The sequence below is a fragment of the Argentina anserina genome, chromosome 7, assembly GCF_933775445.1.
Source record: "Argentina anserina chromosome 7, drPotAnse1.1, whole genome shotgun sequence".
Lineage (NCBI taxonomy): Eukaryota > Viridiplantae > Streptophyta > Magnoliopsida > Rosales > Rosaceae > Argentina > Argentina anserina.
Window position 1 is genome coordinate 22,652,734 of NC_065878.1, and position 25,291 is coordinate 22,678,024.

The 25,291-nt window shown below is 39.3% G+C and overlaps 5 protein-coding genes and 4 non-coding genes across 9 annotated transcripts; 4 read left to right on the forward strand and 5 right to left on the reverse strand.

Annotated features, from left to right (window-relative positions):
• Positions 1 to 2,306: 2,306 nt before the first annotated feature.
• LOC126801960 (uncharacterized) lies at positions 2,307 to 5,264 on the reverse strand. The gene is made up of 2 exons (XM_050529465.1): positions 4,997 to 5,264; positions 2,307 to 4,014 (listed from the first exon to the last, which is right to left on the reverse strand). The coding sequence occupies exons 1-2, from the start codon at positions 5,096 to 5,098 to the stop codon at positions 2,617 to 2,619; spliced, it is 1,500 nt and encodes a 499-aa protein (XP_050385422.1). The 5' UTR covers positions 5,099 to 5,264; the 3' UTR covers positions 2,307 to 2,616.
• Positions 5,265 to 8,428: 3,164 nt separating this feature from the next.
• On the forward strand, positions 8,429 to 11,799 carry LOC126801971 (sec-independent protein translocase protein TATB, chloroplastic). The gene is made up of 6 exons (XM_050529476.1): positions 8,429 to 8,758; positions 8,844 to 8,965; positions 10,588 to 10,647; positions 10,729 to 10,882; positions 11,198 to 11,341; positions 11,448 to 11,799. The coding sequence occupies exons 1-6, from the start codon at positions 8,527 to 8,529 to the stop codon at positions 11,507 to 11,509; spliced, it is 774 nt and encodes a 257-aa protein (XP_050385433.1). The 5' UTR covers positions 8,429 to 8,526; the 3' UTR covers positions 11,510 to 11,799.
• A 1,890-nt stretch (positions 11,800 to 13,689) lies between these two features.
• LOC126801963 (BAHD acyltransferase DCR) lies at positions 13,690 to 15,556 on the reverse strand. Its single transcript, XM_050529468.1, has 2 exons — positions 15,122 to 15,556; positions 13,690 to 14,580 (listed from the first exon to the last, which is right to left on the reverse strand). The coding sequence occupies exons 1-2, from the start codon at positions 15,554 to 15,556 to the stop codon at positions 13,690 to 13,692; spliced, it is 1,326 nt and encodes a 441-aa protein (XP_050385425.1).
• A 2,639-nt stretch (positions 15,557 to 18,195) lies between these two features.
• Positions 18,196 to 19,448, reverse strand: LOC126801966 (UPF0496 protein At3g49070). The gene is given in 3 exon segments (XM_050529472.1): positions 18,196 to 18,398; positions 18,401 to 19,291; positions 19,400 to 19,448. Coding segments are annotated over 3 exon segments (1,098 nt in total). The 3' UTR covers positions 18,196 to 18,240.
• Positions 19,449 to 21,137: 1,689 nt separating this feature from the next.
• On the forward strand, positions 21,138 to 24,122 carry LOC126801968 (rRNA 2'-O-methyltransferase fibrillarin 1-like). The gene is made up of 7 exons (XM_050529474.1): positions 21,138 to 21,277; positions 21,491 to 21,813; positions 21,920 to 22,015; positions 22,109 to 22,186; positions 22,268 to 22,444; positions 23,610 to 23,678; positions 23,785 to 24,122. Exons 1-7 carry the CDS (start codon positions 21,262 to 21,264, stop codon positions 23,959 to 23,961), a joined length of 936 nt encoding a protein of 311 aa, XP_050385431.1. The 5' UTR covers positions 21,138 to 21,261; the 3' UTR covers positions 23,962 to 24,122.
• LOC126804183 (small nucleolar RNA snoR60) lies at positions 22,519 to 22,591 on the forward strand. Its single transcript, XR_007673143.1, has one exon. It is a non-coding gene; the product is annotated as a small nucleolar RNA snoR60 (small nucleolar RNA).
• Positions 22,758 to 22,828, forward strand: LOC126804184 (small nucleolar RNA snoR60). Its single transcript, XR_007673144.1, has one exon. It is a non-coding gene; the product is annotated as a small nucleolar RNA snoR60 (small nucleolar RNA).
• A 566-nt stretch (positions 24,123 to 24,688) lies between the features above and the next one.
• TRNAL-CAA (transfer RNA leucine (anticodon CAA)) lies at positions 24,689 to 24,772 on the reverse strand. Its single transcript has one exon. It is a non-coding gene; the product is annotated as a tRNA-Leu (tRNA).
• Positions 24,773 to 24,978: 206 nt separating this feature from the next.
• TRNAL-CAA (transfer RNA leucine (anticodon CAA)) lies at positions 24,979 to 25,062 on the reverse strand. Its single transcript has one exon. It is a non-coding gene; the product is annotated as a tRNA-Leu (tRNA).
• Positions 25,063 to 25,291: the final 229 nt, after the last annotated feature.

The window sequence follows — 25,291 nt, forward strand, 5'->3', positions numbered from 1 at the left end:
TATGCAAACGGTTTTCGGCGTTCGCATATTTGTAATAGGTCCTCCCTTATGGCATAATAGTGATGTTTTCGATTTACCAAAAATTCCGACGGTTAAATAAGGTCCGAATTGGATGAAATTTTTATAGGGTCACTAAATATATATAACGATCACATCGGCTGGTGTCGATCGATCCCTAGAAGTTTCCTTCATATAGTCGCTTCATAATGCGATAGTTTTATTTTAAACCTAATATAAAGGTTATGATACATTAGTTGACACTTAGGTGATCGTCAACTCTAATTCGAAATATGGTCGATATACACCAGCAGATGTGATTGGTATATATATTTAGGGACCCCGTAAAAATTTCATCCATTTTGGACATGGTTTGACCGTTCGTACCTACGGTCAACCAAAAAAGAGGCGTTTTCACATAATAAAACCTCATTGACCGGGGCTTTGCTAAATAGATTTCTTCAATGCGACCCCGCATGATAAGTAACAAAAATTAGGTGATTTCAGACTATTCGTTTTTCATCTTTATGTTAAATTTTGTACTTTTAAAATTAATATATAATATCACGTATTTTACATACGGGTAAAACCGAAAAAAAAACCGAACCGAACCGAACCGTACGGGTTGGGTTGGGTTGTGGGTCACAGTCTCTAAAATAGAAAAACCGAACCGAACCGAACTGAATTTAAAATTTAGGTTGGGTTATGGGTTTTGTCCAAAACCGAACCGAATGGACCCGTGTCCACCCCTAGTGACAACTCCATCTGATAATGACTCGTGACTCATCAGAAGTGTCTTCTTATATATGTGAGGCAAAGTTTTTATTATCTTTATGCAGTATGGGTTAGAGTAGCCCAAGTTCATACTTAAGCTAAATAAGTTGATGTATGAATTGTTGAATATCAATTACTTTAGGTGTTTCTTTGATCATTATTGAAATCTTAAGTAGCACGGACACGTGCTCATGGCACCGTATTATGTGTCCGACACGGACACGCGTGGAAACGCGAACTGACTTTGGACACGCGAGTATTCAAATCGGATACGCACCAACTTATGGTGAGAATCGAACATTGGTCATCTAAGGCACTCAACAACTCCTCAACCATTCCAACAGATTCAGTTTTTGTTATATTTATGCACACTTTAATATATATATATATATATAAAGAGAGAAACTCGTGATAAAAATAAGAATGCTTGTGGTGGGATTCGAACATTGGTTATCCAAAGTACTTATAAAGTCCTTAGTCATTCTAACAAGTTATGTTTTCATCATTTTAATGCACACTTTGACATATATATATACATCTAAAATTCTAAATACTTTCACATTTATAAAATAAATTTTTAAATAAATATATATTAAAAATAATATTTAATTAACGTGTCCACTACGTGTCCGTGTCAAAAAAAATTATATGTCATGTCTACGTATCGAATCGTCCGTGCTACTTAGCTGAAACTAGGTGTTATGCAGAAGAATTAGAAAACGAACCTGTGTTTTATAATACTTCATTTCTAGACTAACACGTTCGATTTCGATTGTCAACATTAGTAAAGAAGGATATAAAATCATAACGAATCCAATAAACAACCAATTTTAGATGCCATTGAAAGATAGTTTAACCCTTAATCATGTGACAGACATTATTGAGATACAGATATCAATAGGGTGTTCAATATTTCACGGGATATGTAGCTTCTGCGGGTATATATCATTTTCATAGGAAATTATGTAGATAGAACTCAGAAACAATGACAAATAAAAAGTCCAAGATGACCTTCCTTAACCAGCAAGGTTGAACCTTCACCACAAAGAGGCCAAAATCCAAACGAGAATTGGTCTGCATTGATAGACATATAGATCTTTTGGTCTGCAATCTGCCACACTGCAATTTATGCCCCTATAACCTCCTGATAGTGATGAGCTTGGATTTTGAGCCATAAAATTTTAAAACTTGGTCTGGAAAATAATGTCCCTTTGGTTCTATTTGTTTGTTGTTTATCATGGTCACCTGGTTTGTTGGTCACAGCCTGTTTTCTTCTAAATTCAAGCCTAAAATTCTGTATTTGGGCAAGTGGGGAAGGAAAAGGACATGAGGTTTGGCCATTAGTACCCAGCTAACATTAATCAATCATATCTATACATATTATTATCCTTAGCCAGCATTACAAGTGTTGGCACCAATTACCCTACATACATATTAGACCAGAGAATGAAGTTCAAGCCCAACATCTTTTAAGACACCCAAGTTTTCCAAGATTTCTATGATTCTATCATGAAGAAGACCAATATCAAAAAATACAGAGATCATGAACCAAAAGAGAACATTCATGGGGGTAAAGAACTATTTTTTATTACATATGAGGGGAAAAATAATCCAGAACACAACATCTACACCAAGTGGATGCTACCCTTTGTATAACATCAAGTAAAGAAATATTCTAAAGATTTTTCTTATCAATTCTACAATCTATCTCCTCTCTGCATTTTTTTTCCGGGTCATAAGAGACGCTCACCTCTGCCCTCCATCCATTAATCATCAATGTGATGTGAGGTTTTACAACACTGTACATCAGATGGCTGGGTGAAGCAAACGTTGAACCCTCCTATATCATCTAACTCCAGCTTGTAGAATAGGAAAGAAAGTCCAGTCATTGCCAGGTTTCGATTCCTTAGCAGCAACGTTTTTGTTTGCCCACCACTCTGAGCCAATGTCCGACTTATTGGGAACATCAGCTTTTGTGTTGTCAAAATTGAAGTCCTTCGTTGACCCGAGGGTGATTGACCTATGCTTCCGATAACAATGATCTTCCCCTTCTCCCAAAGCATTTTCAGGAATTCTACTGATACTGTCCCCAGCGCTCGACTTATCTGTTATTGATGACCCATGTCTTTCATTGGGGAATTCAGCTGACATATCCTTTGATGATTCTAATGCAGTTTTAAATGATGCACCTGATTTATTTGCAAGACAGCAAGCTACATCTTCATAAGTTAACTCAAATGACACCCTGTGATCAAATACATTTCCATCATTTTGACATCCACTCTCAGAGTTGGCCAGGGAAGCCACCTCAGAGATTTTGTTCTCCAGAAGGACAGCATCTCTAAACTCAGGCCCTGTACCATCGGGTGTCAAACATCCAGAACCCAACCTGGAACCAATCCCCACACCATTGGGCGTCATAGATCCAGAAGCTAACCTTGAACCTAGCTCATAGCCATCTGGCGTTAGCGTCCCAGAACCAAGCCTGGAACCCAACCCCGCACCATCTGGTGTTAATGATCCAGAACCTAGCCTTGAACCCCATTTATGAGTGCTAAAATGTTCAAACCCTAAGAGTTTGGGAGCTTCCCCCATGTGAAATTCAAGCACCGGATATCTGTCAGGGAAAGGAGAAGATGTGCCAGAATTTGATATTGCTGATCCTGGTGATCTGAGTTGGCCACCTGGGCTTCCTGGATATTGTTGGTAAGGCTGGAATTCGCCATAGGACCATGCAAACTTCTGACTGCCACCACTGTGTCTACGACTGCGGTCTAACGAAGATGTCAAAAGCTGAGCAAATGGCACTTCCGGGGATGAAGGTGTAGTCTGTTGCACGGATTCAGGAGGGGGAGTATACGGAGCAGTAGATGGTTCAGTGTTGACTGTAGAGAATACGGGTGGCGAGACTAATTGAGTCTCATATGCATAAGGGCCAATGGTAAACATGGACTGAGCTCCACCTGGGGAGTATGCATTGGCAGCAAGAGAAGCAAAGGACATGAAACCAGCAGGTGATTGGGTAGATGATGGCGGTTCAGAAGGCAGAAAAGATGCAGGAGAAGAGGGAGGGGCAATGAAGGGGAGCACAATAGAAGTTGAGGTTGTTTGGTTTTCTGCAGCAGGAACTGCAACCCCTGATACTGTAGGCTCCGGAACAAGGACTGCATGGCCAATTCGCTTGCTGTTCTTCTGATACCCAAAGCACCAATACAGGCTCCAGCAACTTCCCCATCTTCTTTTCTGTAGTCAAGGTAGGAAAAAGTCATCAATAACTCGAAACTCAGCTGAATAATGTATGAATTATGAAAACTACTCTACCCAGTAAGACTCGAGCATAACATCATTGCAGGCATCAATTTGTTATTTCATTGTAACAAAATCTTCAATTACGTCCCTAGACTCGTTAATGCACATTGGTACAGACAACCAATATAATCCATCAAACTTGATTTCAAACCCAAAATGCACCGGTGTTGCAATAGCATTAGAATTATTACCTCCTGACAAATCTAGACTACGCCTATAAAGTATAAAAACAGTTATTCAACTATTTTAAAGACAACTACAAAATGGCATTGTCGAGCACAAGAGAAAATAATTAAAGAACCATTTCTCCAACAAAGATATCACTGTACTCACCGAACAAACTCTGTTACATACCCCCTCACCATTATTCGAACCCCGTGTCCACTTTTGTCTAGAAGCCACAGAACACCCACACTGCATAGTCAACTAAGCTGTTCTCATGACTTGAACTATGCCTAACCAAAGTTCAAAACTTTAATCTTCCTCGTCGAAATTCACACAACTTTCAAAGACAGCCATGAATCCAATCCATCATCCACATCAAAAACACACTAATTCACCAAGCCTAGTACTTAGTACTTACTACTTAATCTAAAAGCTCAATTCTTTTTTCTTTTCTTTTAACTGAACAACCGTGTTCCATAATTACCAGCTTTCCAAACTCAGTTCTAGACTCCAAAGCAACCCAAAAGCACTCAAGTTTTACTTTTTCCACAGCTAAAAGTTACCTACTTTATTCAGCATTCAACACCATAAAAAAGGCAAAGATCCCAACTTTCTTTTCTTTTTTTCACTTTTTTTTTTCTCTCTAAACTTAATTCTCACCGCATCACAAAAACCGAATCGAAACAGAAATCAAACACATGCAGAGAGAGAGAGAGAGAGAGAGAGAGAGAGAAGAATAAGAGGTAGTTACAGGGACGGAGGTGGGCTGTACGCGCGCCTCGGCGGAGACGATGGCGGTGGCGGCGGCGTTGATGGTGTCGACGCTGCTGTTCTGGACGGTTCTCATCGCCATGATGATGAATTTAGACTAAGTTGGCACTTGTGATCTCTGAGAGTTTAATCAGCTGGTTATGATTTTTTTTTGTCGAAGTTGCGGAGAAGTTTGAACGCGGGAGACACGGCGGTTACGGCGACGGAGGGTGAGATTGGATCGGCATCGGCTGGCTGGAATTTCGATCTGGAGAGAGAGAGAGAGAGAGAGGGAAGGAGGAGGAGGACAAGACAGAGAGAAAGGTATGAAATGAAGGAGAGAATAGAGGAGAAGAAGAGAGAGAAGGAGAGTTATAACTTTTAGTGGGAGTTGGGCATGGGACCCATTCTGTTTTTTTTTCTCTTAAATTTGTTAGAGGAACAAAATAATTTGGTGGTAAAAATGCATGGGATGGGAGGACATGGATGTAATTTGGTAAGCGAATTTTCAATTTCAACCCTCATTTTTTTTAAAAAAATTAGAGATAGAAACTATAACGACGTCGTGTGATAGATCGGATATACTAATTGTTTCAAATATGTGAGTAAGAAAATATAAAATTTGAGTACATTGTATCAAATTTAAAACTTTGAGATATAATTGAATCAAACATAATACATAACATGCGTGTTTGTTATATGTATGAATTATTTATTGGAAATTGTTCAATTTCGAATATTTTAGTTTTAGTCATGACTAATAAACCAGTGCTATATTTCTTCATTGTTGCATTTAGTAAACGTAAACATTTTGCCCCCGTTGTTATGATGAATTTCTAATTACATGTGAGGTACTACTAAGTACGTGTGGGATCTATCATGCAAGTTGCTTAAATATTAGTCTCCATCATACAAAACAAAGCCAAATAGATGATAACGTGCAACCATCCTACCTATATATTGTTTTCCTTTTCATTTCATCTAACTAATATCACTAATTAAATGACAAAATAATAATGTATACTCCTCATAGCAAATTAATAACGTAGCTTAGTGCAAGTTGATTTGATAATTGGATAAGGGACTGGACATAACCAATGCCAGCTGCATAATCCTGCATATACACACTTTTGTATAACCAACATGTTTACATATCGTTTTCGAAGTCAAACACGTCTTAACACTAATATCAATAATATGATTGTTGTTTGTAGTAATTTTGGATCTAAATTAGAAATGCTTCTAGTAAGCTAGAAGAAATGACGGGATTGGCCCTGGAACATACTCCATTTTATAGTGTCACGAAGTGGATGAGCACTAGCTGCTTGGTGTGACGGTGTAGAGATTATGCGTTATGTTGGGTGCCTCTAGCCTCATGGTTCTTGTGATTGCATTTATGATCATGGCCCCAAAATCTCTCAATCAAATCCGTCCTTTTATGATTCATGATTTCCATTTTGTAGTCCTAATATCTATGCTCAAGGGGTGTGGTGTGGTTTACTCGTTTCAGGCTAAAATGATTGGTTTGGACTTGGATTTTTGGTGTTTTGTTACGATATTATATTTAGATCGTGTATGAGAGATATGGTGTAAAATTTCAAATCAAGAGTTTAGTGCGTGTAGCTTGAATTACATCCAAAACCAAGACGCTCAGAGTCGAATGTGTTGTAGGTTGAATAAAAAGAGAGACCCGAAACACAAAATCACTCAAAAAATATAACCAGAAAAAAGTGACATCACACTAAATTGAGAAGTTAGATAAATAAGATGACGATCAATAAAATGACATTGATCGTTTTCTTTTATCATTTTCATAGAGTATTAGCTCATCAAATACAGAAGAGATCCTACCTTCAACTCTAAGAAAAACCAGAAGACTATTTTCTTTGATACTTGTTTCGATCATCCATCACGTATTGCCATGAGTGAATCTTGGTCATGTAAATCATGGTCACTTTGGAGGGCGTGATCCAAACACCTCCATCCCCATTTGTAATTTATTTTGATAAAACAAGGATTAGAGGAAGAGCAAGACGCGCACGTGCGGCTGATCATCCTTCCCTTTGTTTTCTTTGGATGGATTTTCGTGACGCACACGACAGTGACACACACACACACACACCCTTCCATTTCTGACTATTTATTTTTCTCACCACACCCCTTTCTTTCCTTTTCACACACCCCCACACCTCCCTATTCACACTTAAAAATAAAACCTGCACGAGTGCTTCTTCTTCTTCTTCTTCTTCTTCGTTTTTTCTTTTATCTCTTGCCTATCTTTCTCTGATAACGATATCTCGACGACCTCACTTTCCTTCCTTATCTTCCTCAAGCTTTTCCAGCCACCTTTTACATTCACTCATAACCAGTGGGACTTTTATTTTTTACCTTTTAATCCTCAAAGCATTGAGAAGTATAAAGATTCTTGTTACCTACTCAGCAGTCACTCTATGTTTGTCATTCTCCTAATTGATAATTTTGCGTGTGGAAACTTTTAGGTCAATTTCGGCACCATATGATACACTTTATATACCTCAGCCATGTTCTTCATTAATCCACGAGTCATACATTTTTGTGCTTTGCAACGGTACAATTATAGAGGAGTGTGTTTTTAATTATGTAAGGATGACATTGAACGAGAAATAATGATGATAATTTGTCACATAATGGAGATTATGATAATTTTTTAATTTTGCTAGATCCATTTATATATCGGAGGGCTAAGGGTCCACGTTAGGAGGTGGAAATATAGGATATTTGTCACAAAAAATGTCATGGACTTGAAATATGAAAAGGGTTGGCTGGCTAGGTGTGGTTATGGTCCTACAAGGCAAAAGCTTAACAAGCACACCACATGTTCAGCTTATCGAGTAGGTGGAGGTTCATCTAAGAATTTATATACGCAGTCACATACACTGTATTACATACCAATATATATAGGCAGATATTAATTGAATATCTTACTTTATACTCTTGTTTGGTATCCTTTGAGAATACTTGCAAATGTCACCAGCTGCATTCAAGTCTTCTCATCACATCGCTCATAGTTTGTGAGCTACCATCAAAGAGAAAAGAGAAGGTCATTCTTATACTAGGGTTTTGATTTCACAACTTCTCGTAACACTCTATGTGAACCACGCGTATAGAGTTCTTCATGTCATTCCCTTATCGGACATCAGGGCATGTGCAGCCCTAACAATTTGATGAAACTAGACTGTTAATCAAAATTCTAACACTCCAATGCAAGGCTAAAACTAAAACCAAAATTGCAATCCATCATAAACATAAATCAAATAATTGTCTCAACTCAAAAGAAGAAGTGAGGAACAAGAAAAACTCGTTAGTTGTCTATAAAGGATGACTAGCCCAATATGAACCCAATATATAGGCAACAACAATACAAAGCCCAAGTTTCAGTCCTGCCAAGAAATGTTCAGAAATCTTGAAAGCACATCCAATGCTTATGGTTAGTATATTTTTGGAGTCTCACCAGCTCCAACTTATGAATCAAAAACTCTGACAAATTCTCAGATGATGGCCATGGCCTCAACTACAGCGTCTGCTGCTACACTTCTGTGCTCACCCAGAAGCACAAAGTCAGCCATACACAACCCATCTTGTTCTTCTTCACTAATCTCACACCCCAAGAACCAAAGACTACATCTTTCAGCTGTGTTTCCTCAACTGGGTCTCAGCCCTTTCTCCCCATGGAGTGGATTGAAGCATTTGGGTGCCTCAGTCAGACCCAAGTCTACAAAGTTAGGTACTTTTTGTGATTTGGGTTTGTGTTTAATATAGTCTGCTGTTTTGTTTAGTAATTTCAGCTCATTTGTGATTTGGTTGTGCAGAGAGGAAGGGAAGGTGTAAAGGTCTGGTGGTTTATGCTTCTCTGTTTGGTGTTGGAGCTCCTGAGGCTCTGGTTATTGGGGTTGTGGCTTTGTTGGTGTTTGGTCCCAAAGGTCTTGCTGAGGTGAGTGGTTTGTTCATATGGTTAAAAGTTTGGTCTCATAGGGGAATGCTTGGTTGTGTTTCTATAACATTTTTAGGGATAGCTGGACTTATACGCATGAGTTCTAAGTTTATATAGGTGATAACTAGTAGCTTCCAGCTACATATAGTTGGGAATTTGGGATATTGTGGTATAATGCTCTGCTAGTAATTGAATCATAATTGCCCAGTAAATTTGGATACATCGGTCAAGGACTTTGTGAATTGAATTTGAGTAAATAGGTTGAAGTATTTGAATTTATTTATTTTGTATGTGTTACAGCTGACTAGTAATATGAAACTATGGATTTTGGCACTCTAAATATGAATCTACAGAGTTCATTGCTTGTCCACAATTTGGATTTCAATTTATGGTGTGTATTCAATATTGTCCTGTGGGATCTTACTTCGAGGAAGCTAAATGAAACCCTGACTGTTGGTACGCAGATTAGTATCCTTATTTTCTAGTTTCCCGTAGTAAGTATCTCTAGCAGCTTAGCTTAAGCATTGTCATACCTCATCATTCCTAACAAAAACCATATTTGGAAATTGCCCAAGCATAGATTTCTGAAGGATCTCCTAAGAGAATATTTGGCCTAGATGGAGAATGTGGTAAGAAAACTGTCCTTGGGATTAAGGGACCTCACTTTCTTGTTTACCTAGCTATGATTCCACCATCTATACAATTATAACACTAATAACTTTGGATGTATGAATGAATATTCCAACAGAACTGTAATCTCAGTGTGTAACTCATAACCCAAATAGTTGTTTTAGATTGAGTGAGACGATTAGTATTTACTGTTGAGATGATGAGAGCGCCTTGGCTTTGCATACCAAACTGCATAAGAGCAACAAAAAGGTAACATTATATTGTATAGGCAAAATTGCCAAAATACACCCCAAACTTGGCTAAAATTGTCAATTTGCACTCCGAACTTGGATTTGAGTCAATTTACCTCATAAACTTGGTAAAAATTGCCGATTTGCACCCCATCCGTTAAATTTAACTGTTTCTATTCAATTTTGCGTCAGATGTCATGCACATGAGGGGTAATGCTGTCATTTTCTATTTATATTTTTCTTAAAAACAAATACAAATATTCTTTAAAAGGATTATTATTTTTTAATCAAATTATTTATTTACATCTTTTTTCTACATACTTAACTATACTTCGAATTATATATTAAACATACCCACCCATTCAAATATAGTGTGTTGTGTATATATATATATATATTTATATGTACACATTGTCCCTCAAATGCATGACATGTGACTTAAAATTGGATGAAAAACATTAAATTTAACGGATATGGTGTAAATTGGCAATTTTTACAAAGTTTAGTAGGTAAATTGACTTAAATGCAAGTTCAGGGTGCAAATTGACAATTATGACCAAGTTTTGGGTGCAAATCGGCCTTTTTGCCTATTGTATATGAACTCTTCATGCATTTTTGTTGCTTGGAATTCCATTCTAGATGTAATTGCCGTCCTCATGAGATTAGGAATTCATTAGAAGAAATCAGTGATGCCTAGTGGTCTTTATTATTTTAAGATCAATATTTTTTGTCACTTACGATCAAGAAATTTTATAAATGCAGGTTGCTCGAAATTTAGGAAAGACGTTGCGTGCTTTTCAACCAACCATTAGAGAGCTACAGGTTGTTAATACTAACTTCATCTAAAATTTCATTTATGCTTCTTCTGAGAAGGTTGTTGATGTTGCATATGTGTTCTTGTAGGAAGTTTCTAGGGATTTCAAGAGCACCCTTGAAAAGGAGATTGGTCTCGATGACATTTCAAGTTCAACTATAAACACATACAATTCCAAAATAATGGACACGACTTCAGCCACTCCATCAACTACTGGAGATTCCAAAACCATGACTGACCCCAGTGAGTGATTATAATGATTCATGTCTACACTTACTTTCAAAGAGGATTTAGTAACCATTACATTTGTGTTTGACTATCATCCATACAAAAGTTCTAGAAGTATAGAGGAGATTCATGAGGTCTAAGAAACGTTCACACCAATCTGAGACAGCTCTATCTCCTATACCATTTTGGGCATTATATAGTTTCAGTCATTATCTTAATCTATTCATGTTACGACTGCTTTCATTGGGTTTGTACAAATCATATTATTTGCGTCCGATGAGATAATTTGTCTCTTAAAAGTATTTTCAAACTATGTACATGTTTATGCAGATGGGGCTCCCTCTCCTAATAGAGCATACACCAGCGAGGAGTACTTAAAGATCACAGAGGAGCAGCTAAAAGCAACAGCCGCACAAAATCAGGGGCAGACAACGTCTCCAGTCGAAAGTCAGTCTACACCTCAGACTTCCCAAGGTTGTTTTTTTTTAATTACAACCTCTCTGTAATGTCCCAAAAAAAAAATCTCTCTCTCTCTCTCTCTCTCTCTCTCTCTGACATTGTATGCATATTTTGGTGACAGGTACTGTTGAAGAAACTGTTGATAAAACGCCTCCACCCCAACAATCTGCAGGTGAGTCATAAGATCTTACAACAGATACAAGGATCCCCATCCATTTTTGAGCCGCAGCATGGAGCTGAGGAATCCCCTTCTGATTGTTCTCAATTTTTGTAATGGGAGTAGGTCTTAGAAATCTTGGGCTGTGCATGAAAGATAAGTGTCTGTAGTGTATATTTCTGAACAAAATACTGATGCAGGTCTCTCATTTATAGTGTCGAGTATGGTAAATTTTGATGTAATGTGTTAGTCAGTGACTCGGTAATACATTGGAACTTGGAAGTATCATCTTTGAATGCCAATCAAGTCATCGTGATATGATCGCACTATGCAGGTGCCTTAGGAGTCAGAATAATGATTCTGGATGAGAATGAAACTAAACTAAGCAATGACCAGTGCAATCTTTTATTTTTGGTGACGGGATATTTTGTGGGGAAGTATTCTCACGTAAAGCTACTGGGAACAAATTATAGTTTAAAATGGCAATTGTAAGTTAACTTTATTTTAACACGTGTGGTAATTATTGATCCAGGTCTAACATACATGGTTTTTGAAGGTACTCGATCCATCTATAGGTTCCAAAAGTATGTATCCAGATTAGAAAAGTCTGCCGTGTCATCTTCTAATTTCCATCTCAGAAAAATTTGAGTTACCATCAGATTATTATTTGCGATTTAGTGTTGTTTGCAAGTCATAAAAATATGCAGCAGACCACGTTGGTCTTTACAAGCTAGGAAAATGTCAAATTTTTGTCACCATCCGATGCTCTTGATTCCTCCTGCGGAGGAAGAAGATACATGGAATTTATACAACATTATGAGTAATAAGGTACTTGATATGCAAGTAACAGTGACATCTTAAGTTTTAAGCGGTTTTGTGGATCATCAAAAGGATGGTTAATAGCTATTGATGAGAAATTTGCAGTGTCGCTAATGAATCTCTTCTTCAGGGTTAAATGATGGAAAGAAAAGAAAAACTCAATCATTCAACTTATTCCAATTTTTCATACAACCTTCCCCGGATAATATATATAAGGGCATAGCTTATGATGCTTTTGTCATGTTTGCTACAATATCAGCTGACCCAATTTTATCTGGAATTCTGCCGGTTAGCTTTTTTTTTTCGACTTAACAAAGACGCAAGATGGACGTACATTAGCGAAGGACGACAGACTCGTGGAAGATATGGTCTGTGTAAACAAATTGTTCATGTTCATCAGGATAGATTTTATACAGTGAATTCTCTTGGTGACCTATTATCCTTCAATATTACTAGTCAGTTCTACTCAGATGTAAAGTTTGCTGCAAGCGATTTCGGACTATGTGAAATGCAGTATAATACCTATATTGTGAATACAAATGAGGGAGAATGGTTGATGATTCAAAGGTTTGTGCGTTTGATGCCGAATTTGAAAAACGTAAGACGACCAAGAAATTTCGAGTTCTTCAGTTAGATGTCGATAAGTTTGAGTGGATTGAGAAAAGAATTTAGGTGGCATTGCTCTATTTTTGGGTGCGAACTCTCCGATAGCAGTGTCGGCTTCCGACTTTAGAGGATATAAACCAGATTGCATATACTTCAACGATGATAGAGACCCTGACCAACTGCTGACTAGGGCTGTGCCTTCTGATTTCGATGTTTACAACTTCAAAACTCAAAGGCTTTCACTGCCTTCCAAGTTCCAACACCCGTGCCAAGAACCAATTGAAGAAGAGCAAGCGATTTCCGATCTGGATTCTTCCAACCTTTCACCTATGAAGCTTTTCTGGTTACCAGCTGCTTCGAGTTGGTTCCTCTTGTGGTTTTCTTGCGATCGACTTCTCGGACCCCTCAGTTATTTATACGATCAATCCATCCATGTATACGTGAAATTTATTTGATTCAAAGAAATATATTGATGATCAAATGTCCCCGGCCTTCAAGTTTCCTCGATTTGAAATGCTTAGAGGGGTTTGGTATCCATTCATTAGTAGTAAGGAAGCTCTTAGTAGTAATTTACTCCTAACAACAATGGGAAAGAACGTGATCTTATCATGGTAATAACAAAACCCAATATTTATGATCAATCTCATCAGGCCAATTAAAACTCCAATACCTAGCATGCTTTTCTACAATTACAACATTGGTAAATAACTCGTAGCTTTGTCCTGATCCTTATTATAACATAGCATGCATACTTTAAACCAAAACTCACACAACATTTTCATCAAACCACTGGAAGAAGAAACTCCTCGTCTTGCTCTAGCTTCTCCATGGCTGCAGCCTCCAAGCTTATCTCCACATCAATGCTCCTCCCTCCACTTTTCCCCTGGTACAAGTAAACCATCCCATCGAACCTGTTGTTCGACCCGCTTCGAACCCCCTCGGGTTTTCCCCACCCGAAATCCACCTCATAAACCTTGAACCTCGGCGAGCTCCCCACCGCCACGCAGTTCACTCCGGCGTCCTTGAACTCGAAGATCTTCGGCGCGCTCTCCCACTCCTTGTTCCTCTTCTCAATTGCACTGGCATTGTGGGACTCAATGGCTTTCTGAATCACGCCGGCGCCGAACTCCGGCGGGTTTCCGGCGAGTGGTCCGGCGGCGGTGGCGGTGAAGATTGCCTGGATGAGGTTGCCGAAGTAACTGTCCGGCATTGGCGGGTCGACCCTTTTCCGGCAGTCGGCGAAGACGGTGAAGACGGTGTAGTCCTCCGGCTTCAGGCTTCGCGCCTTGGTGACGTGGCGCCATATGTGGACGGAGAGGGACTGGAAAGTGGAGAACGGTTTTGAGCCGTCGGATGGAGGGTTGGCGTTGACGGTTGACTTGATCTTGTCGATGGCGGACTCGGAGAATTTGAAGACGCGCTCCCTGAGCTGTGGGGTTGACGCGGTGCCGTTGGTCGCGGCGGCTTTGCCGTTGGAGGGAGGCAGTGAGAGGTCGAGCTTCACGCGCGTGTCTCGGACCTTGGTGCGTTCGAGGAAGGGCCGGGTTGAGATGGTGGGCGACCCGTTGCAGACCTCAGCCCATGAGCTCATGAAGTGCCAGGTGGCGGTGCCATCCAGGATCGCATGGTTGAAGGCGCACCCTATTGCTATCCCATCTTTCAGCTTGGTTAACTGCGCGCGTAGCACCCAAATTCAATTAGATTAAAGAGTCATTAGCATGAAAACCTAGCTTATTTCTATAACGGTTCTCAAACATGGATGATGGATCTTCTAAGATCTTTAGTCATTTTAGTGATTCAAAAAGAAGAAAACATTGAGATAAACCCAAGAAAATTAGCATCAATATATTATATGGTGATCTAATGTATCTCATATGCATTTTTCGCTTATATATGGTGTTAATGACCATCTATATTATTAGATTCAATGAAGTAAAAAATAAAACAAGAGGTAGAAACAAATTAAAGATTTGCATGTATAATTGATCTAGGCATTTAGCAATATTATGTCACCACATATGGCTGTGGGCCGGGACTATATATCTTACTAAACCCTAATGTTTTCTCCTATCAAATTATTATCATACGTACAGTTGTGCCTGAATTTTGTAAAAGGAGTAGATCCACAAACAAAAGTGAGTGAGATATTCAATGAACACAAATCAGATTAGGGTTTAATCGCATAGTTAATGAAGTAATTAACGAACAATTACCTGAACAGCTAGCAATGGCCTCTGCAGGCCCTCCAAGTTCAGAACCAGACTATAAGGAATCAACTCCTTTAAAGAGCTAGTTCCTTCTTCAACCTCCAGATCGGCTATGCTGATCTCCTCCGCGACAGCCTCGGCAACCTCGACGCCCTCCATTTCATCATCATACTCAACCCTAAACACTCCCTCCTCGTCTTTCCCGAGCCTCCCGGCCAGGTGGTAAAACTCGACCAGAACCACCGCAAGGCTGTCCTTAAGCTTCTTCACCATGTCCTCGTAGTCACAGCCCTTGTAGAACAGTAGCTTCTGGTTGTAGTAAAAGGCCAGGTAGGGGAGGTCGAAGGTGACCAGCTGGCAATGCTCCTTCTTCCCGAGCTTCTTGCTGGGCTTGACATGGGTTGTGCCGGTTAGTTTCACCTTGGGAGTCTCTGAAGCCATGGCTGAGATGGTGAGGAAGATCAAGGAGAGAAGAGTGACCGAGGAGTGGTGGATGAGTGCGGGGGTTCTCTGAGAGAGACTGATAGCGAGAGAAGGAAGGTTATAAACTGGGTGTGTAGTTGGGATGCAATTATGGATTTCATGGTAGGAGTTGTGATCCATAAATGCACGACCTTCTTTTATATCACTGGGTGAACAAGTATGTGGAGCCGCTGGATGAGGTGGTGGAGTAAATTCACTTTCTTTTTTTGGTACAAAAAATGGTGGACGAGTGGATTTACCAGACTCGGAGAGTAGATGCCCTCCTCATTAAGTGTTTTTCACATGCGGATGATCGAACTAATAACATCATATTACCGTGAGTATCACATCAACATTCGCCCAACATGGGGATACAATGTGTATTACCACTACACAAAACTCCACAGGTTGTGGAGTAAATTCACTTTCAATAACACAAAATGGACTCGAAATTTGTGTTTTGAGTTTTATCGCCAGTCACATGTGATCCATCAGTGTGTTCTATACTAAGTCCCTCAATCATTAGTTAAGGGAACAGGTACATGGTAATAATTAGTAAACAAGTATCTACGATGCTTCGTCAGGGTATTCATTATATGTAATCTCTTATATGCAATAGCCGTCAGAGATGCTCTAAAGAAATTCGAGTGAAAATGGCTTATTAATTGTTTACTAGAAATTAACCAGGCAAGAACAAAGAAAATGAGTGCATGCAACTACTGATGCAAGCATGCAGCAGCCCCCACTAGGCTTCATGTAGACCAGCTAGTGCCGTTAAGTACTTGTTTTTGACTCCATATTAATCTTATTTTCGAGGAAACATTTGTGTATATGATACAATCTACTACATTAGGCGGCCAATCAACAAAAGAAACAGATCTTATTTTAGATGCTAGATGTGACTCACGTACCAGAATGCATATATATATAACAATTGACGGGTCTTTTTTTATTTTTACAAATGGGCCATTAGCCCAAATAAAATAAAGTAAAGAAGAAAACTACAAGTCATAAACTTCATAACTTTAGAAAGACCATTGATCGGGATTGTTGGTCATTTTATTAGCAACTTAAATCTTGCAGGATCTCTATATAATTTGGGATCACAACAATAGTGGTTGATGATGATCATGTGCCTATCAAATTTCGATGGATACTTGTGAATTGAAATTAATGGACGCTGGAAGTAAGCAATCAATGTGAAATTTAAGAAGCAGCTATGTTTGAGCAAAGAAAGGTACGGAACTTGTAATGGTAGGTCAAACTTTAAAATGAAGTATGAAAAAAGGTCCAAAATTATGTTGAACTTCAGCGGAAGTGGTTGATAGTTGTGAACTTTTGATACCATCTCTTCTATCTCCTTGTTCACGTATTTTAAACAACTAACTTAGGAAGACATTTGTGATTGCTTGGTGCGTATCATAGTGGGCAGCTTGATACTAATTTTCCGTTAATCCACTACTGTTTATCAAATATGAAACTGATCAGCTGCTATTAGTCCATTGTGAGTCGAACTAACAACATCTTACATACAAACGAGAGACTTATGCCGCTAGACACAATAATATTAGACCCATTAATCCACTGTTAATTGTGTAAGTTCAAAATTTCACTTGTTAATTTGGCATTTCCGTATTTAATAGTGCAAAATTTGATTTCTTATGATTAATGGTGCGAATATGTCATTTGCTAGCCGGATAGACCACTATAAATTCTATGTTGCATTGATCTAAAGGGGTACTTTATCAATTGTAATTAACCTAATCCTTGAACCATACTGAAGTCAAAATATTCATGTTAACAAGATGATGATTTTTCAGTACGTAATGAGGTCTACTTAGCAGTGAGTGATAAGTAGCCTCATAATCAGATGAGATCGATAAAGACCATGCATGTTCATCGATATTTAACACGGATACAGTTATAGGTGGCAATGAATGGTCCTCTTTAAGTCCAATTCAGTTTCATGAGGCAGATCAGATGTATGCTATATACGAACTGTTGCACATCATGAATTCACAAGTACGTAAAAGTAACTTGGCCAGCTTGGTAGCTGGGTTGATGAACTGGGATTGATAGCGATTGAACTCATCACCCTAAAATTACAAATACCATTATTACACTAGCTATAACATTACACTACTTCCAACGGTACTAAACGTTGGCTATAACATATACAAGCAGAGCTGCCGTGCAGTTTAATTTCCGTTATTGATTCCCTAGATAGTATATATCTTTGCAGTTGTATCTGAAGCACGTTATAGCTTGCAGGGATAACTTGCAGTATAAATTGATTTGTAACTGGAATACTACTAATTAGTACTCGATCAAGTTGCTGCTCTCTTCTGAAGTCACACCGTGCCAGAAAGCTTGATGGAAAGAGAAAGACTAGCTAGTCGCATTTAATCGATTGTCTTCCTCTTGCAACATATAAAGATGGATCGATCCACCATGCATGTGCCTTCAAATTTACAGATAAGGTTTTCTGAATATTTGTTTGCCTGCTTTTAATGGATCCGTATCATATATTTACTACCAACAGATTGTGTATGCAGATTTCTAAGACATAGATCAAAGACAATAGGTTATGCAGATTTCAATAATCCTAGCTTCTTGAAGTGTAAATGTACAGATGGGTAACTATATTTGATAATTACTGATTACTACATCGCTAATGTGGCATGGGAATTTGTTGTGGTCTGACCCGGATCCAGAATCTCCTTCACTACAAGATTTCTAGCCCGGTTGATAGTCATGAAACACAGAAACAAATGCTCCTCAAGCTCATCTAGCTGCTGCCTAAAGTTACAATCATTTTTTTAAGCTGGCGCGCCACCTCGCAACCGGCCTGGAGCCAGTCTTCCTCGCCGCGCTCGACCCAAAACTGAACCATCCCACGCATGTGCTCAAGCTCGTCGTTTAGCCTAGCCACGAGCCGGCCCACTGTTTCTAAGTCCCTGTTTACTATGTAAGCTCCCTTGGTGGCAGCATCGAGTTGAGCCGCCATCCTAGCTAGTCTCCTCGACGATGCCAAGTCGAGTGAGGTTGCTATAAGAGTTGGTGCGGCCACAACTATTGCAAGTGCGTGTGTGACAACAATAACACTTAGTGTAGCTGTCACCACCACTAAAAAGATAGCCGAGCCAGTTTGGAATTTGCCCGCAAGTCTTAGTTTTGCTCTAGTTTTGTTGCGAGTTAACTCGAGCCGTTTGAGTAAATCGAAGCATCCTATTTGAACACCTTGAATCCGTTTGGGAGATAAAACAATAGAAATTTTGGTAAGTTGGTTTAGTGTTCTGGGAGTGATACAATTATTAAGAGATTGGAGTGTGGTTCTAAAAGAATGATAGTTGACACGTGTATGGTCGATATCTTTTAGTAGGCGACCACATAAGGTAAAAGCATTCGCGGTTTGGGTAAAATAGTCGGACAAAAGTGCATAGTTTTTTGGGTGATTTCGAGTTACACCCAATATCCGAGTAATCATGGTTTGATCCGGATCCAAAAGGTTTTCCACGAAAAGCCGATAGGATGAGAGCCGGGTTGCAGTTGTCGACTCCATTGGAATAAGTTTGGAGCCGTTAGAACCGGGATTTGTGAGTGCGACTACACGTGTCCAAAAGTCGAGGTAGGATTCTGTGCGAAAGGCATTAGCGTATTCTTCAGTTACATCCACTCCGATTGAAGAAGTTGAGGTTGTCACGGGTCTTGGTGCTGTTTCAAAATAAGTAATTCTATGCTCATGATCCATCATATAATACATTGTGCATATATACAAACGAAGACGAATCATAATGAATGATATAGGTATATTGATTTTACTTGTACAAGAAGCAAATTTTCGGATGCGTGCGCTAAGTTTTTGCCTCATTTCTTCTGTTCAAATTGCCAAGCTAGATGCTGCAACGAGAGCACGCCTATTTTGTTAGAATGGTAACTACAACACGTTGAATGATAAGAAGTAATTCATAACAATCCTGTAAAAGAGTTATGAAGTATCATGTGTGAAAGAGGGAGAAGACCAAGTGACCAACCTTTCTAAAAGGACTAGAGGTTCTGAACGAGCACAGAGCTTTGCTTTGTTGTTTATGGTGGAGAAGAAGAAATTAAAGGGGATCGTGTAAAGGAATTCCATCATATACCAACTCAAACACTTCGAAGGTTGCTTGTAAGGAAGATAGGTCGATGCTAAGTTTTCAATCATGGACGAACCTTGTAGTGCACGGGAAGACTTAAACTTGGAAGTTTGTGGAAGCTTAAACAATGTTGAAGAATTTTCCCTTCCAATTCAATTCAAGCAGGTCTCACTAGCTACATGGTGAGTTCCTTCCCTTCCAAGAGTAAAAGAGATCGATAACCATGACACCATCTATATGTAAGTCCCACGAGCACAATAGACCATGAAAAAGAGAATGTCATGAGCTATCCGAAAAGAAATCACGTAATGTAACCCTTTTAAACATCACAACATCAATGTCGATAAACTCAGTCCCTGGGAGGCCTGAGTCGGGAAGCGGAGGCGGCGGCGGCTGACCTGGGTTGTTTTGCAATTTGGGTTGGATCTAAATACCTTGTTGCTAGTTTGAATTTTGTAGGTGGTGAGGCGCACTGTGCCGCAAATACATGTGGTAGCTTTTGGCGAAGACTGGCGTCAGCGACGGGGTGACTATGTTGCACTCGGAAGGCGGAAATGTGCTAGTTGTATTCAAGGCTAGTCGCTGGTAGGCCTGGGCTCATGGACCTAGGATGGGTCAATTAGGTTTTTAGGTGAGCTTGGGTCTCTTTTGACATTGACCTTTTTCTTTTAGGTTTATTGTCGTCCCTCCTCTTTGAGTGGGGGTTTGGTTGTCGGTAGGTAGGGTTTGGTCGGTCGTTGAGTGCACATGTTTATGGTGCAAGTCATTTCCATAGATTATCTAGAAGTCGGTTATTTCTTGGTGTCAATGTGATGGGGAGGTTGTCTATGCACATATGCCGAAGGTTTTGGTATGTGATGCTATTTAGAGCGTTTCTCTTCTCGAAATTGATGAGGAGTAGGTTATCGGCTGCTTCTTAAATCGTTTTTAATTGGTTCGTGATTAAGTCTTCTTAACTCATGTCTATTGCTTTTTGCGATAGTCTTGTGACTAGTAGTCGTGGTTGTAATCTTATTTTACTGTAATATATATAGTTTATTTTCCTTTAAAAAAACATCACAACATCAATGGTTAACATAATAGCGCGAAGGTAACCACCATCTAAATGCTTGAGAGTCGCACGAGCATACTAGACCTTGGAAAAGAGAGGGTCATGAGCTATCCTAAATGAAATCACGTCATGTAACCCTTTCAAACATCATAACATTAATGGTTAACGTAATAGTGGGAATGAAATCAAGTTTTATCAACATTTCTTTATTAAACTCATACCATTCCGTTTGTAGAAAGTAGAAACACCATGAGCTTGCAAAATTTTTAAAGATATATTAATATTGTTATTATTATTTTTTCCTAAATGTAATGGACCCCAGGCTTAAGGCCCATATGCAAAAACCCATTTTGAGCCCGCAGGTAAAAACCCCTTAAACCCTAAAACTTTCTGCCTCTTATAAACACCACCAGTCTTTCAGTCTCTCACAACAACTGCGCCTATTTTCTCATAAACCCTAATAACACAGCCGCTCACTCTCTCTAATCTCCGCAGAGATGGCACCTCCTCGAGGTACAATCACTCATCTTCTTCATCACTCATTGAATCTTCCACCCTAACAAACTCCACCCATCACTCTCTCATCTCTATTCATCTTCTACCCAACAGTCTAGTATTTCCAAAACCCAAAACCTTATTCTGTTGAAGCTTATAACAAACTAGTTGTGTTCTTCTTGTTCGAGTATGATGTTTTGTTTGTTGATTTTTGTGGGTTGTTATGTGTAGGCCGTGGTGGTTCTGGTGGGTTCAGAGGTGGAAGGGATGGAGGGAGAGGAGGCCGAAGTGGGGGCCGTGGTTTCGGCGACAGAGGTAGTGGGTTTAAGCCCAGTGGAGGCCGAGGTGGTGACCGAGGCAGGGGCCGTGGCCGCGGCGACCGTGGAAGAGGAGGCCGCGGCGGTCGAGGAGGAATGAAGGGAGGGACCAAGGTTGTTGTTGAGCCTCATCGACACGCCGGGGTGTTCCTCGCTAAGGGTAAGGAGGATGCTCTTGTGACCAGGAACATGGTCCCCGGAGAAGCTGTCTACAATGAGAAGAGGATCACTGTTCAGGTCCTTGTTTGCTGGTTCACTTTTTTAATGTAGTTGTGTTTGGAGTATGCTGTGTACTGTGGTTATGATGTGTTTGTTATATTAAAGTACATTGTGGATGTTGCAGAATGAGGATGGATCTAAAGTTGAGTATAGAGTTTGGAACCCTTTCCGTTCCAAGTTGGCAGCTGCTATTCTTGGTGGTGTCGATGACATATGGATTGTAAGTCTGAAGTATATTTGTCTGTGCATTGTGTTTGACATTCATGGCTTCTGAGAGTTAATCAGGCTAATACCTTTTGTTGATTTGGTGAAGGTACCCGGTGCCCGGGTTCTCTACCTTGGGGCAGCTTCTGGTACCACAGTCTCTCACGTCTCGGACCTTGTTGGCCCTGTGAGTCAACTTTCTTGTAGAAGTTTTTTAGAGATTTTTAGTTGAGTAGGTTCTTATAGAAGAGAACCAACTTTCTTGTAGACTGGAGTTGTGTATGCGGTGGAGTTTTCTCATAGAAGTGGCAGAGACTTGGTAAACATGGCCAAGAAGAGAACCAATGTCATACCAATTATTGAAGATGCTAGGCATCCAGCAAAATACCGTATGCTTGTGGGCATGGTTGATGTCATATTTTCTGATGTTGCACAACCTGATCAGGTATATTTCTTGAGCGTTTTCGAGCTTGGAGATAATGATATTGTTTAGTTGATAGTTGCTTGTGTCTTGTAATTATGCAAATGATGAGTTTACTCGGATTCCCCTTCAAGACATCTTGAATGATGAAAGCTCGAGTTTTCTGATGCAGAACTGAAATATGCTTTGGTGTATGTTTGGTTTGGGCTAATTTCGTTTCCTGTATGCGTATTTCATTTTGAAATTTTGCGAATGGCTTCCACATAGTCAACCTACCAGTGTTTTGTAAATATTTGTTTGTAAAATCATCTGTACAAGTTTTGTTGTTCTTGGTATTGGGCGTGCGAAGAGTTGCTCGGATTCCCCTTCAAGATATTATGGGTGATGTAAACCCGATTGTCCGATGCTCTTATGTTTGTGAATTTTCTTGTTGAGATTCACTTTCTTGTCTGTTTCAAAATTTGCATTGAATTTATGTACGTTAGTTTTCTTGTGCCTGTTTTTGTAAATGTCAGTCTGTTTTTTGGTGCATAATTGTGGGCAAGTGTCAAGTTGCTTGTGTTCACCTTCAATACTTTGTGGGTGATACAAAAAACGATTATCTGTACCTCTAAGTTAGGTATTTAGATTTTCTTATACTTCTTTCCCTCAATCTCTTTAGTTGATATTTTTAAGTGGATTACGTTGTTTTATGCTTCTTGTGGTGTTACTTTGTGTTTCCATACTGAAATCAAAACAATTTTCTCATTATTGTATATATGATGCTTTCCCATAGTGTCTTCAACTTCTTTTTCCATTATTGAGTATGTAATGATGTGCTAAAATCTTTCATCTTTTCCTTCTAGACATAATCGGTGTAGATTTTCTGTTGCCTTGCTTGTTTCAGCTTTTGTGTTTGATTTTATGCCTGTAATATATGACTGGTGGACTAACTTCAAGGTTTCCAACTTTCTGATTGTCAATTGTTATATGTCGTTTCTTATCTGCCACTGTAAGTTTATTATTTTTTGTTTTGCAAGTTTTGAGAATTTCACATCTGTGATGCAATCCGAGTTTTGGATATTTTGGTGCAAAGGATTTGATGTTTCTGTTTTTGATTTTGACAGAGTTTGTTGATGCACAACCTAAATGTGCCGTTCTTGTATAATCTAACGTCTACATTTGTTTGTTGTAATTGCCACCCATGCAGGCTAGGATTCTAGCTTTGAATGCATCATATTTTCTAAAAACTGGAGGGCACTTTGTCATCTCTATCAAGGTTTGTTTAGCGAATATTATCTATTTCCCCTACAACACATGTCGTCCTGAAGTGGGCACTTTGTCATCATATTTTGATAAATATGTTCTTATTTTGATCATTTCAGGCTAATTGTATCGACTCCACTGTTCCTGCTGAGGCAGTGTTCTCTTCTGAGGTGAAGAAGCTGCAGGCAGAACAGTTTAAGCCTATTGAACAAGTGACTCTTGAACCTTTTGAGCGTGATCATGCTTGTGTTATTGGTACTTACCGTGTGCCGAAGAAATCAAAGTCCACCGCCTAGAAGATTTGTAATTCAAGAAGCTATAGCTTAGTTTGCTTGTGAGAAAAGGATAAATGTAAACCTGACAGTGCTTTTCCTTTTCATTCCTATGACTTTTGTTCCATGTAGCTCTGAACATCTTAGTGATCTTTTTATATTGATATTTACGTTTTCTCCTCCTACCTTGTCGAATTGTGTACAGTCTACATGAATTTTTGAAGTTGTCCTAAACGTATTAACAATCACCTTGTGTTCCTATTGCTTGTTAAATACAAAAGAAATTGGGTTGCAGAATAACGGATGTTGAGTATTGTTTAATCCAAAGGCAAACATCGTTTAAGCTTAGGCAAACATCGTTTAAGCTTAGGCAAACATGGTGAAGGATGATCTTTGCCGTCTCCACAGCTATATTGAATTATAGATTGGGATTCACGGCATCACCTATAGCCCTGTGAGAGTGGGAGTGTAGATTCTGGCTAGTCTTCAACGTTTTTCGATACTGTCTGACTAGGCTTCATGGTTTTCGAGTACTCTGTCTAATCTACGGCAGCTCTACTAATGAATCAGCCGGCTTTGTGGAGGTTCTTGAATCTATAGTGCTACTAATATGGAGAGTGCAGTGTTTGGTAGAAGCTGTGGAAATGTAAGCAGTAGTAGAAGTGTAGAACTTGAAGGGAGAGGAAAGTATGGGATTAGGAATGGTAAAAAGACAGAAACCATTATAAAAACACAAAAATGTTCGATGAAATGTCAGAAGTGGGATTTGAACCCACGCCCTCTCTCGAAGAGCAGAACTTGAGTCTGGCGCCTTAGACCACTCGGCCATCCTGACTATACTGTTGAGGTGGTAAGGATCATAAAAACCAGAGAACATATTCAATCTGTTGTAGTAATCCATCACAACATGTTAAGCCAAAATAATCACAATTACAAAGTACAACTAAATGGTACGAGCTGAAGTAGCAATCACCAATTCACCATTGCAAAGCACAACTTAAATACAAACAACAAGAAACATAACAAAAATAAAATACAAAATGTCAGAAGTGGGATTTGAACCCACGCCCTCGTTAGAGGACCAGAACTTGAGTCTGGCGCGTTAGACCACTCCGCCATCCTGACACTTGTTAGGATCTCTCTAAATAACCTATATTGAACCGACGACCTTGCTAGAAGTGCTTTAACGCCTTGTGCTTCTGGATTTGTTATCAGTATGCTAAGCTTGATGGCTTTTTGGCATGTCCCTTTTGTTGACAGTGTTGTAGATAAAAGTGATTCACCCAGCTAAGGCTTAGTAGTCTTTGAAAAGATTGTAAGCTTTCACCTGGTTGCTTAAGAGTGTTTCTGATTT

Excerpts from the sequence above, each read along its gene's own strand:
- LOC126801968 (XM_050529474.1), top strand. Across the intron at positions 22,187-22,267 it reads TCTCGGACCTTGTTGGCCCT|ACTGGAGTTGTGTATGCGGT; the intron begins GTGAGTCAACTT and ends ACTTTCTTGTAG. Across the intron at positions 23,679-23,784 it reads ACTTTGTCATCTCTATCAAG|GCTAATTGTATCGACTCCAC; the intron begins GTTTGTTTAGCG and ends TGATCATTTCAG.
- LOC126801971 (XM_050529476.1), top strand. The coding sequence starts at position 8,527 with ATGATGGCCATGGCCTCAACTACAGCGTCTGCTGCTACACTTCTGTGC. Across the intron at positions 8,759-8,843 it reads ACCCAAGTCTACAAAGTTAG|AGAGGAAGGGAAGGTGTAAA; the intron begins GTACTTTTTGTG and ends TTGGTTGTGCAG. Across the intron at positions 11,342-11,447 it reads TACACCTCAGACTTCCCAAG|GTACTGTTGAAGAAACTGTT; the intron begins GTTGTTTTTTTT and ends TTTTGGTGACAG.
- LOC126801963 (XM_050529468.1), bottom strand. The coding sequence starts at position 15,556 with ATGGCTTCAGAGACTCCCAAGGTGAAACTAACCGGCACAACCCATGTC. Across the intron at positions 14,581-15,121 it reads GGCCATTGCTAGCTGTTCAG|TTAACCAAGCTGAAAGATGG; the intron begins GTAATTGTTCGT and ends CTACGCGCGCAG.
- LOC126801960 (XM_050529465.1), bottom strand. The coding sequence starts at position 5,098 with ATGGCGATGAGAACCGTCCAGAACAGCAGCGTCGACACCATCAACGCC. Across the intron at positions 4,015-4,996 it reads TACAGCCCACCTCCGTCCCT|AAAAGAAGATGGGGAAGTTG; the intron begins GTAACTACCTCT and ends CCTTGACTACAG.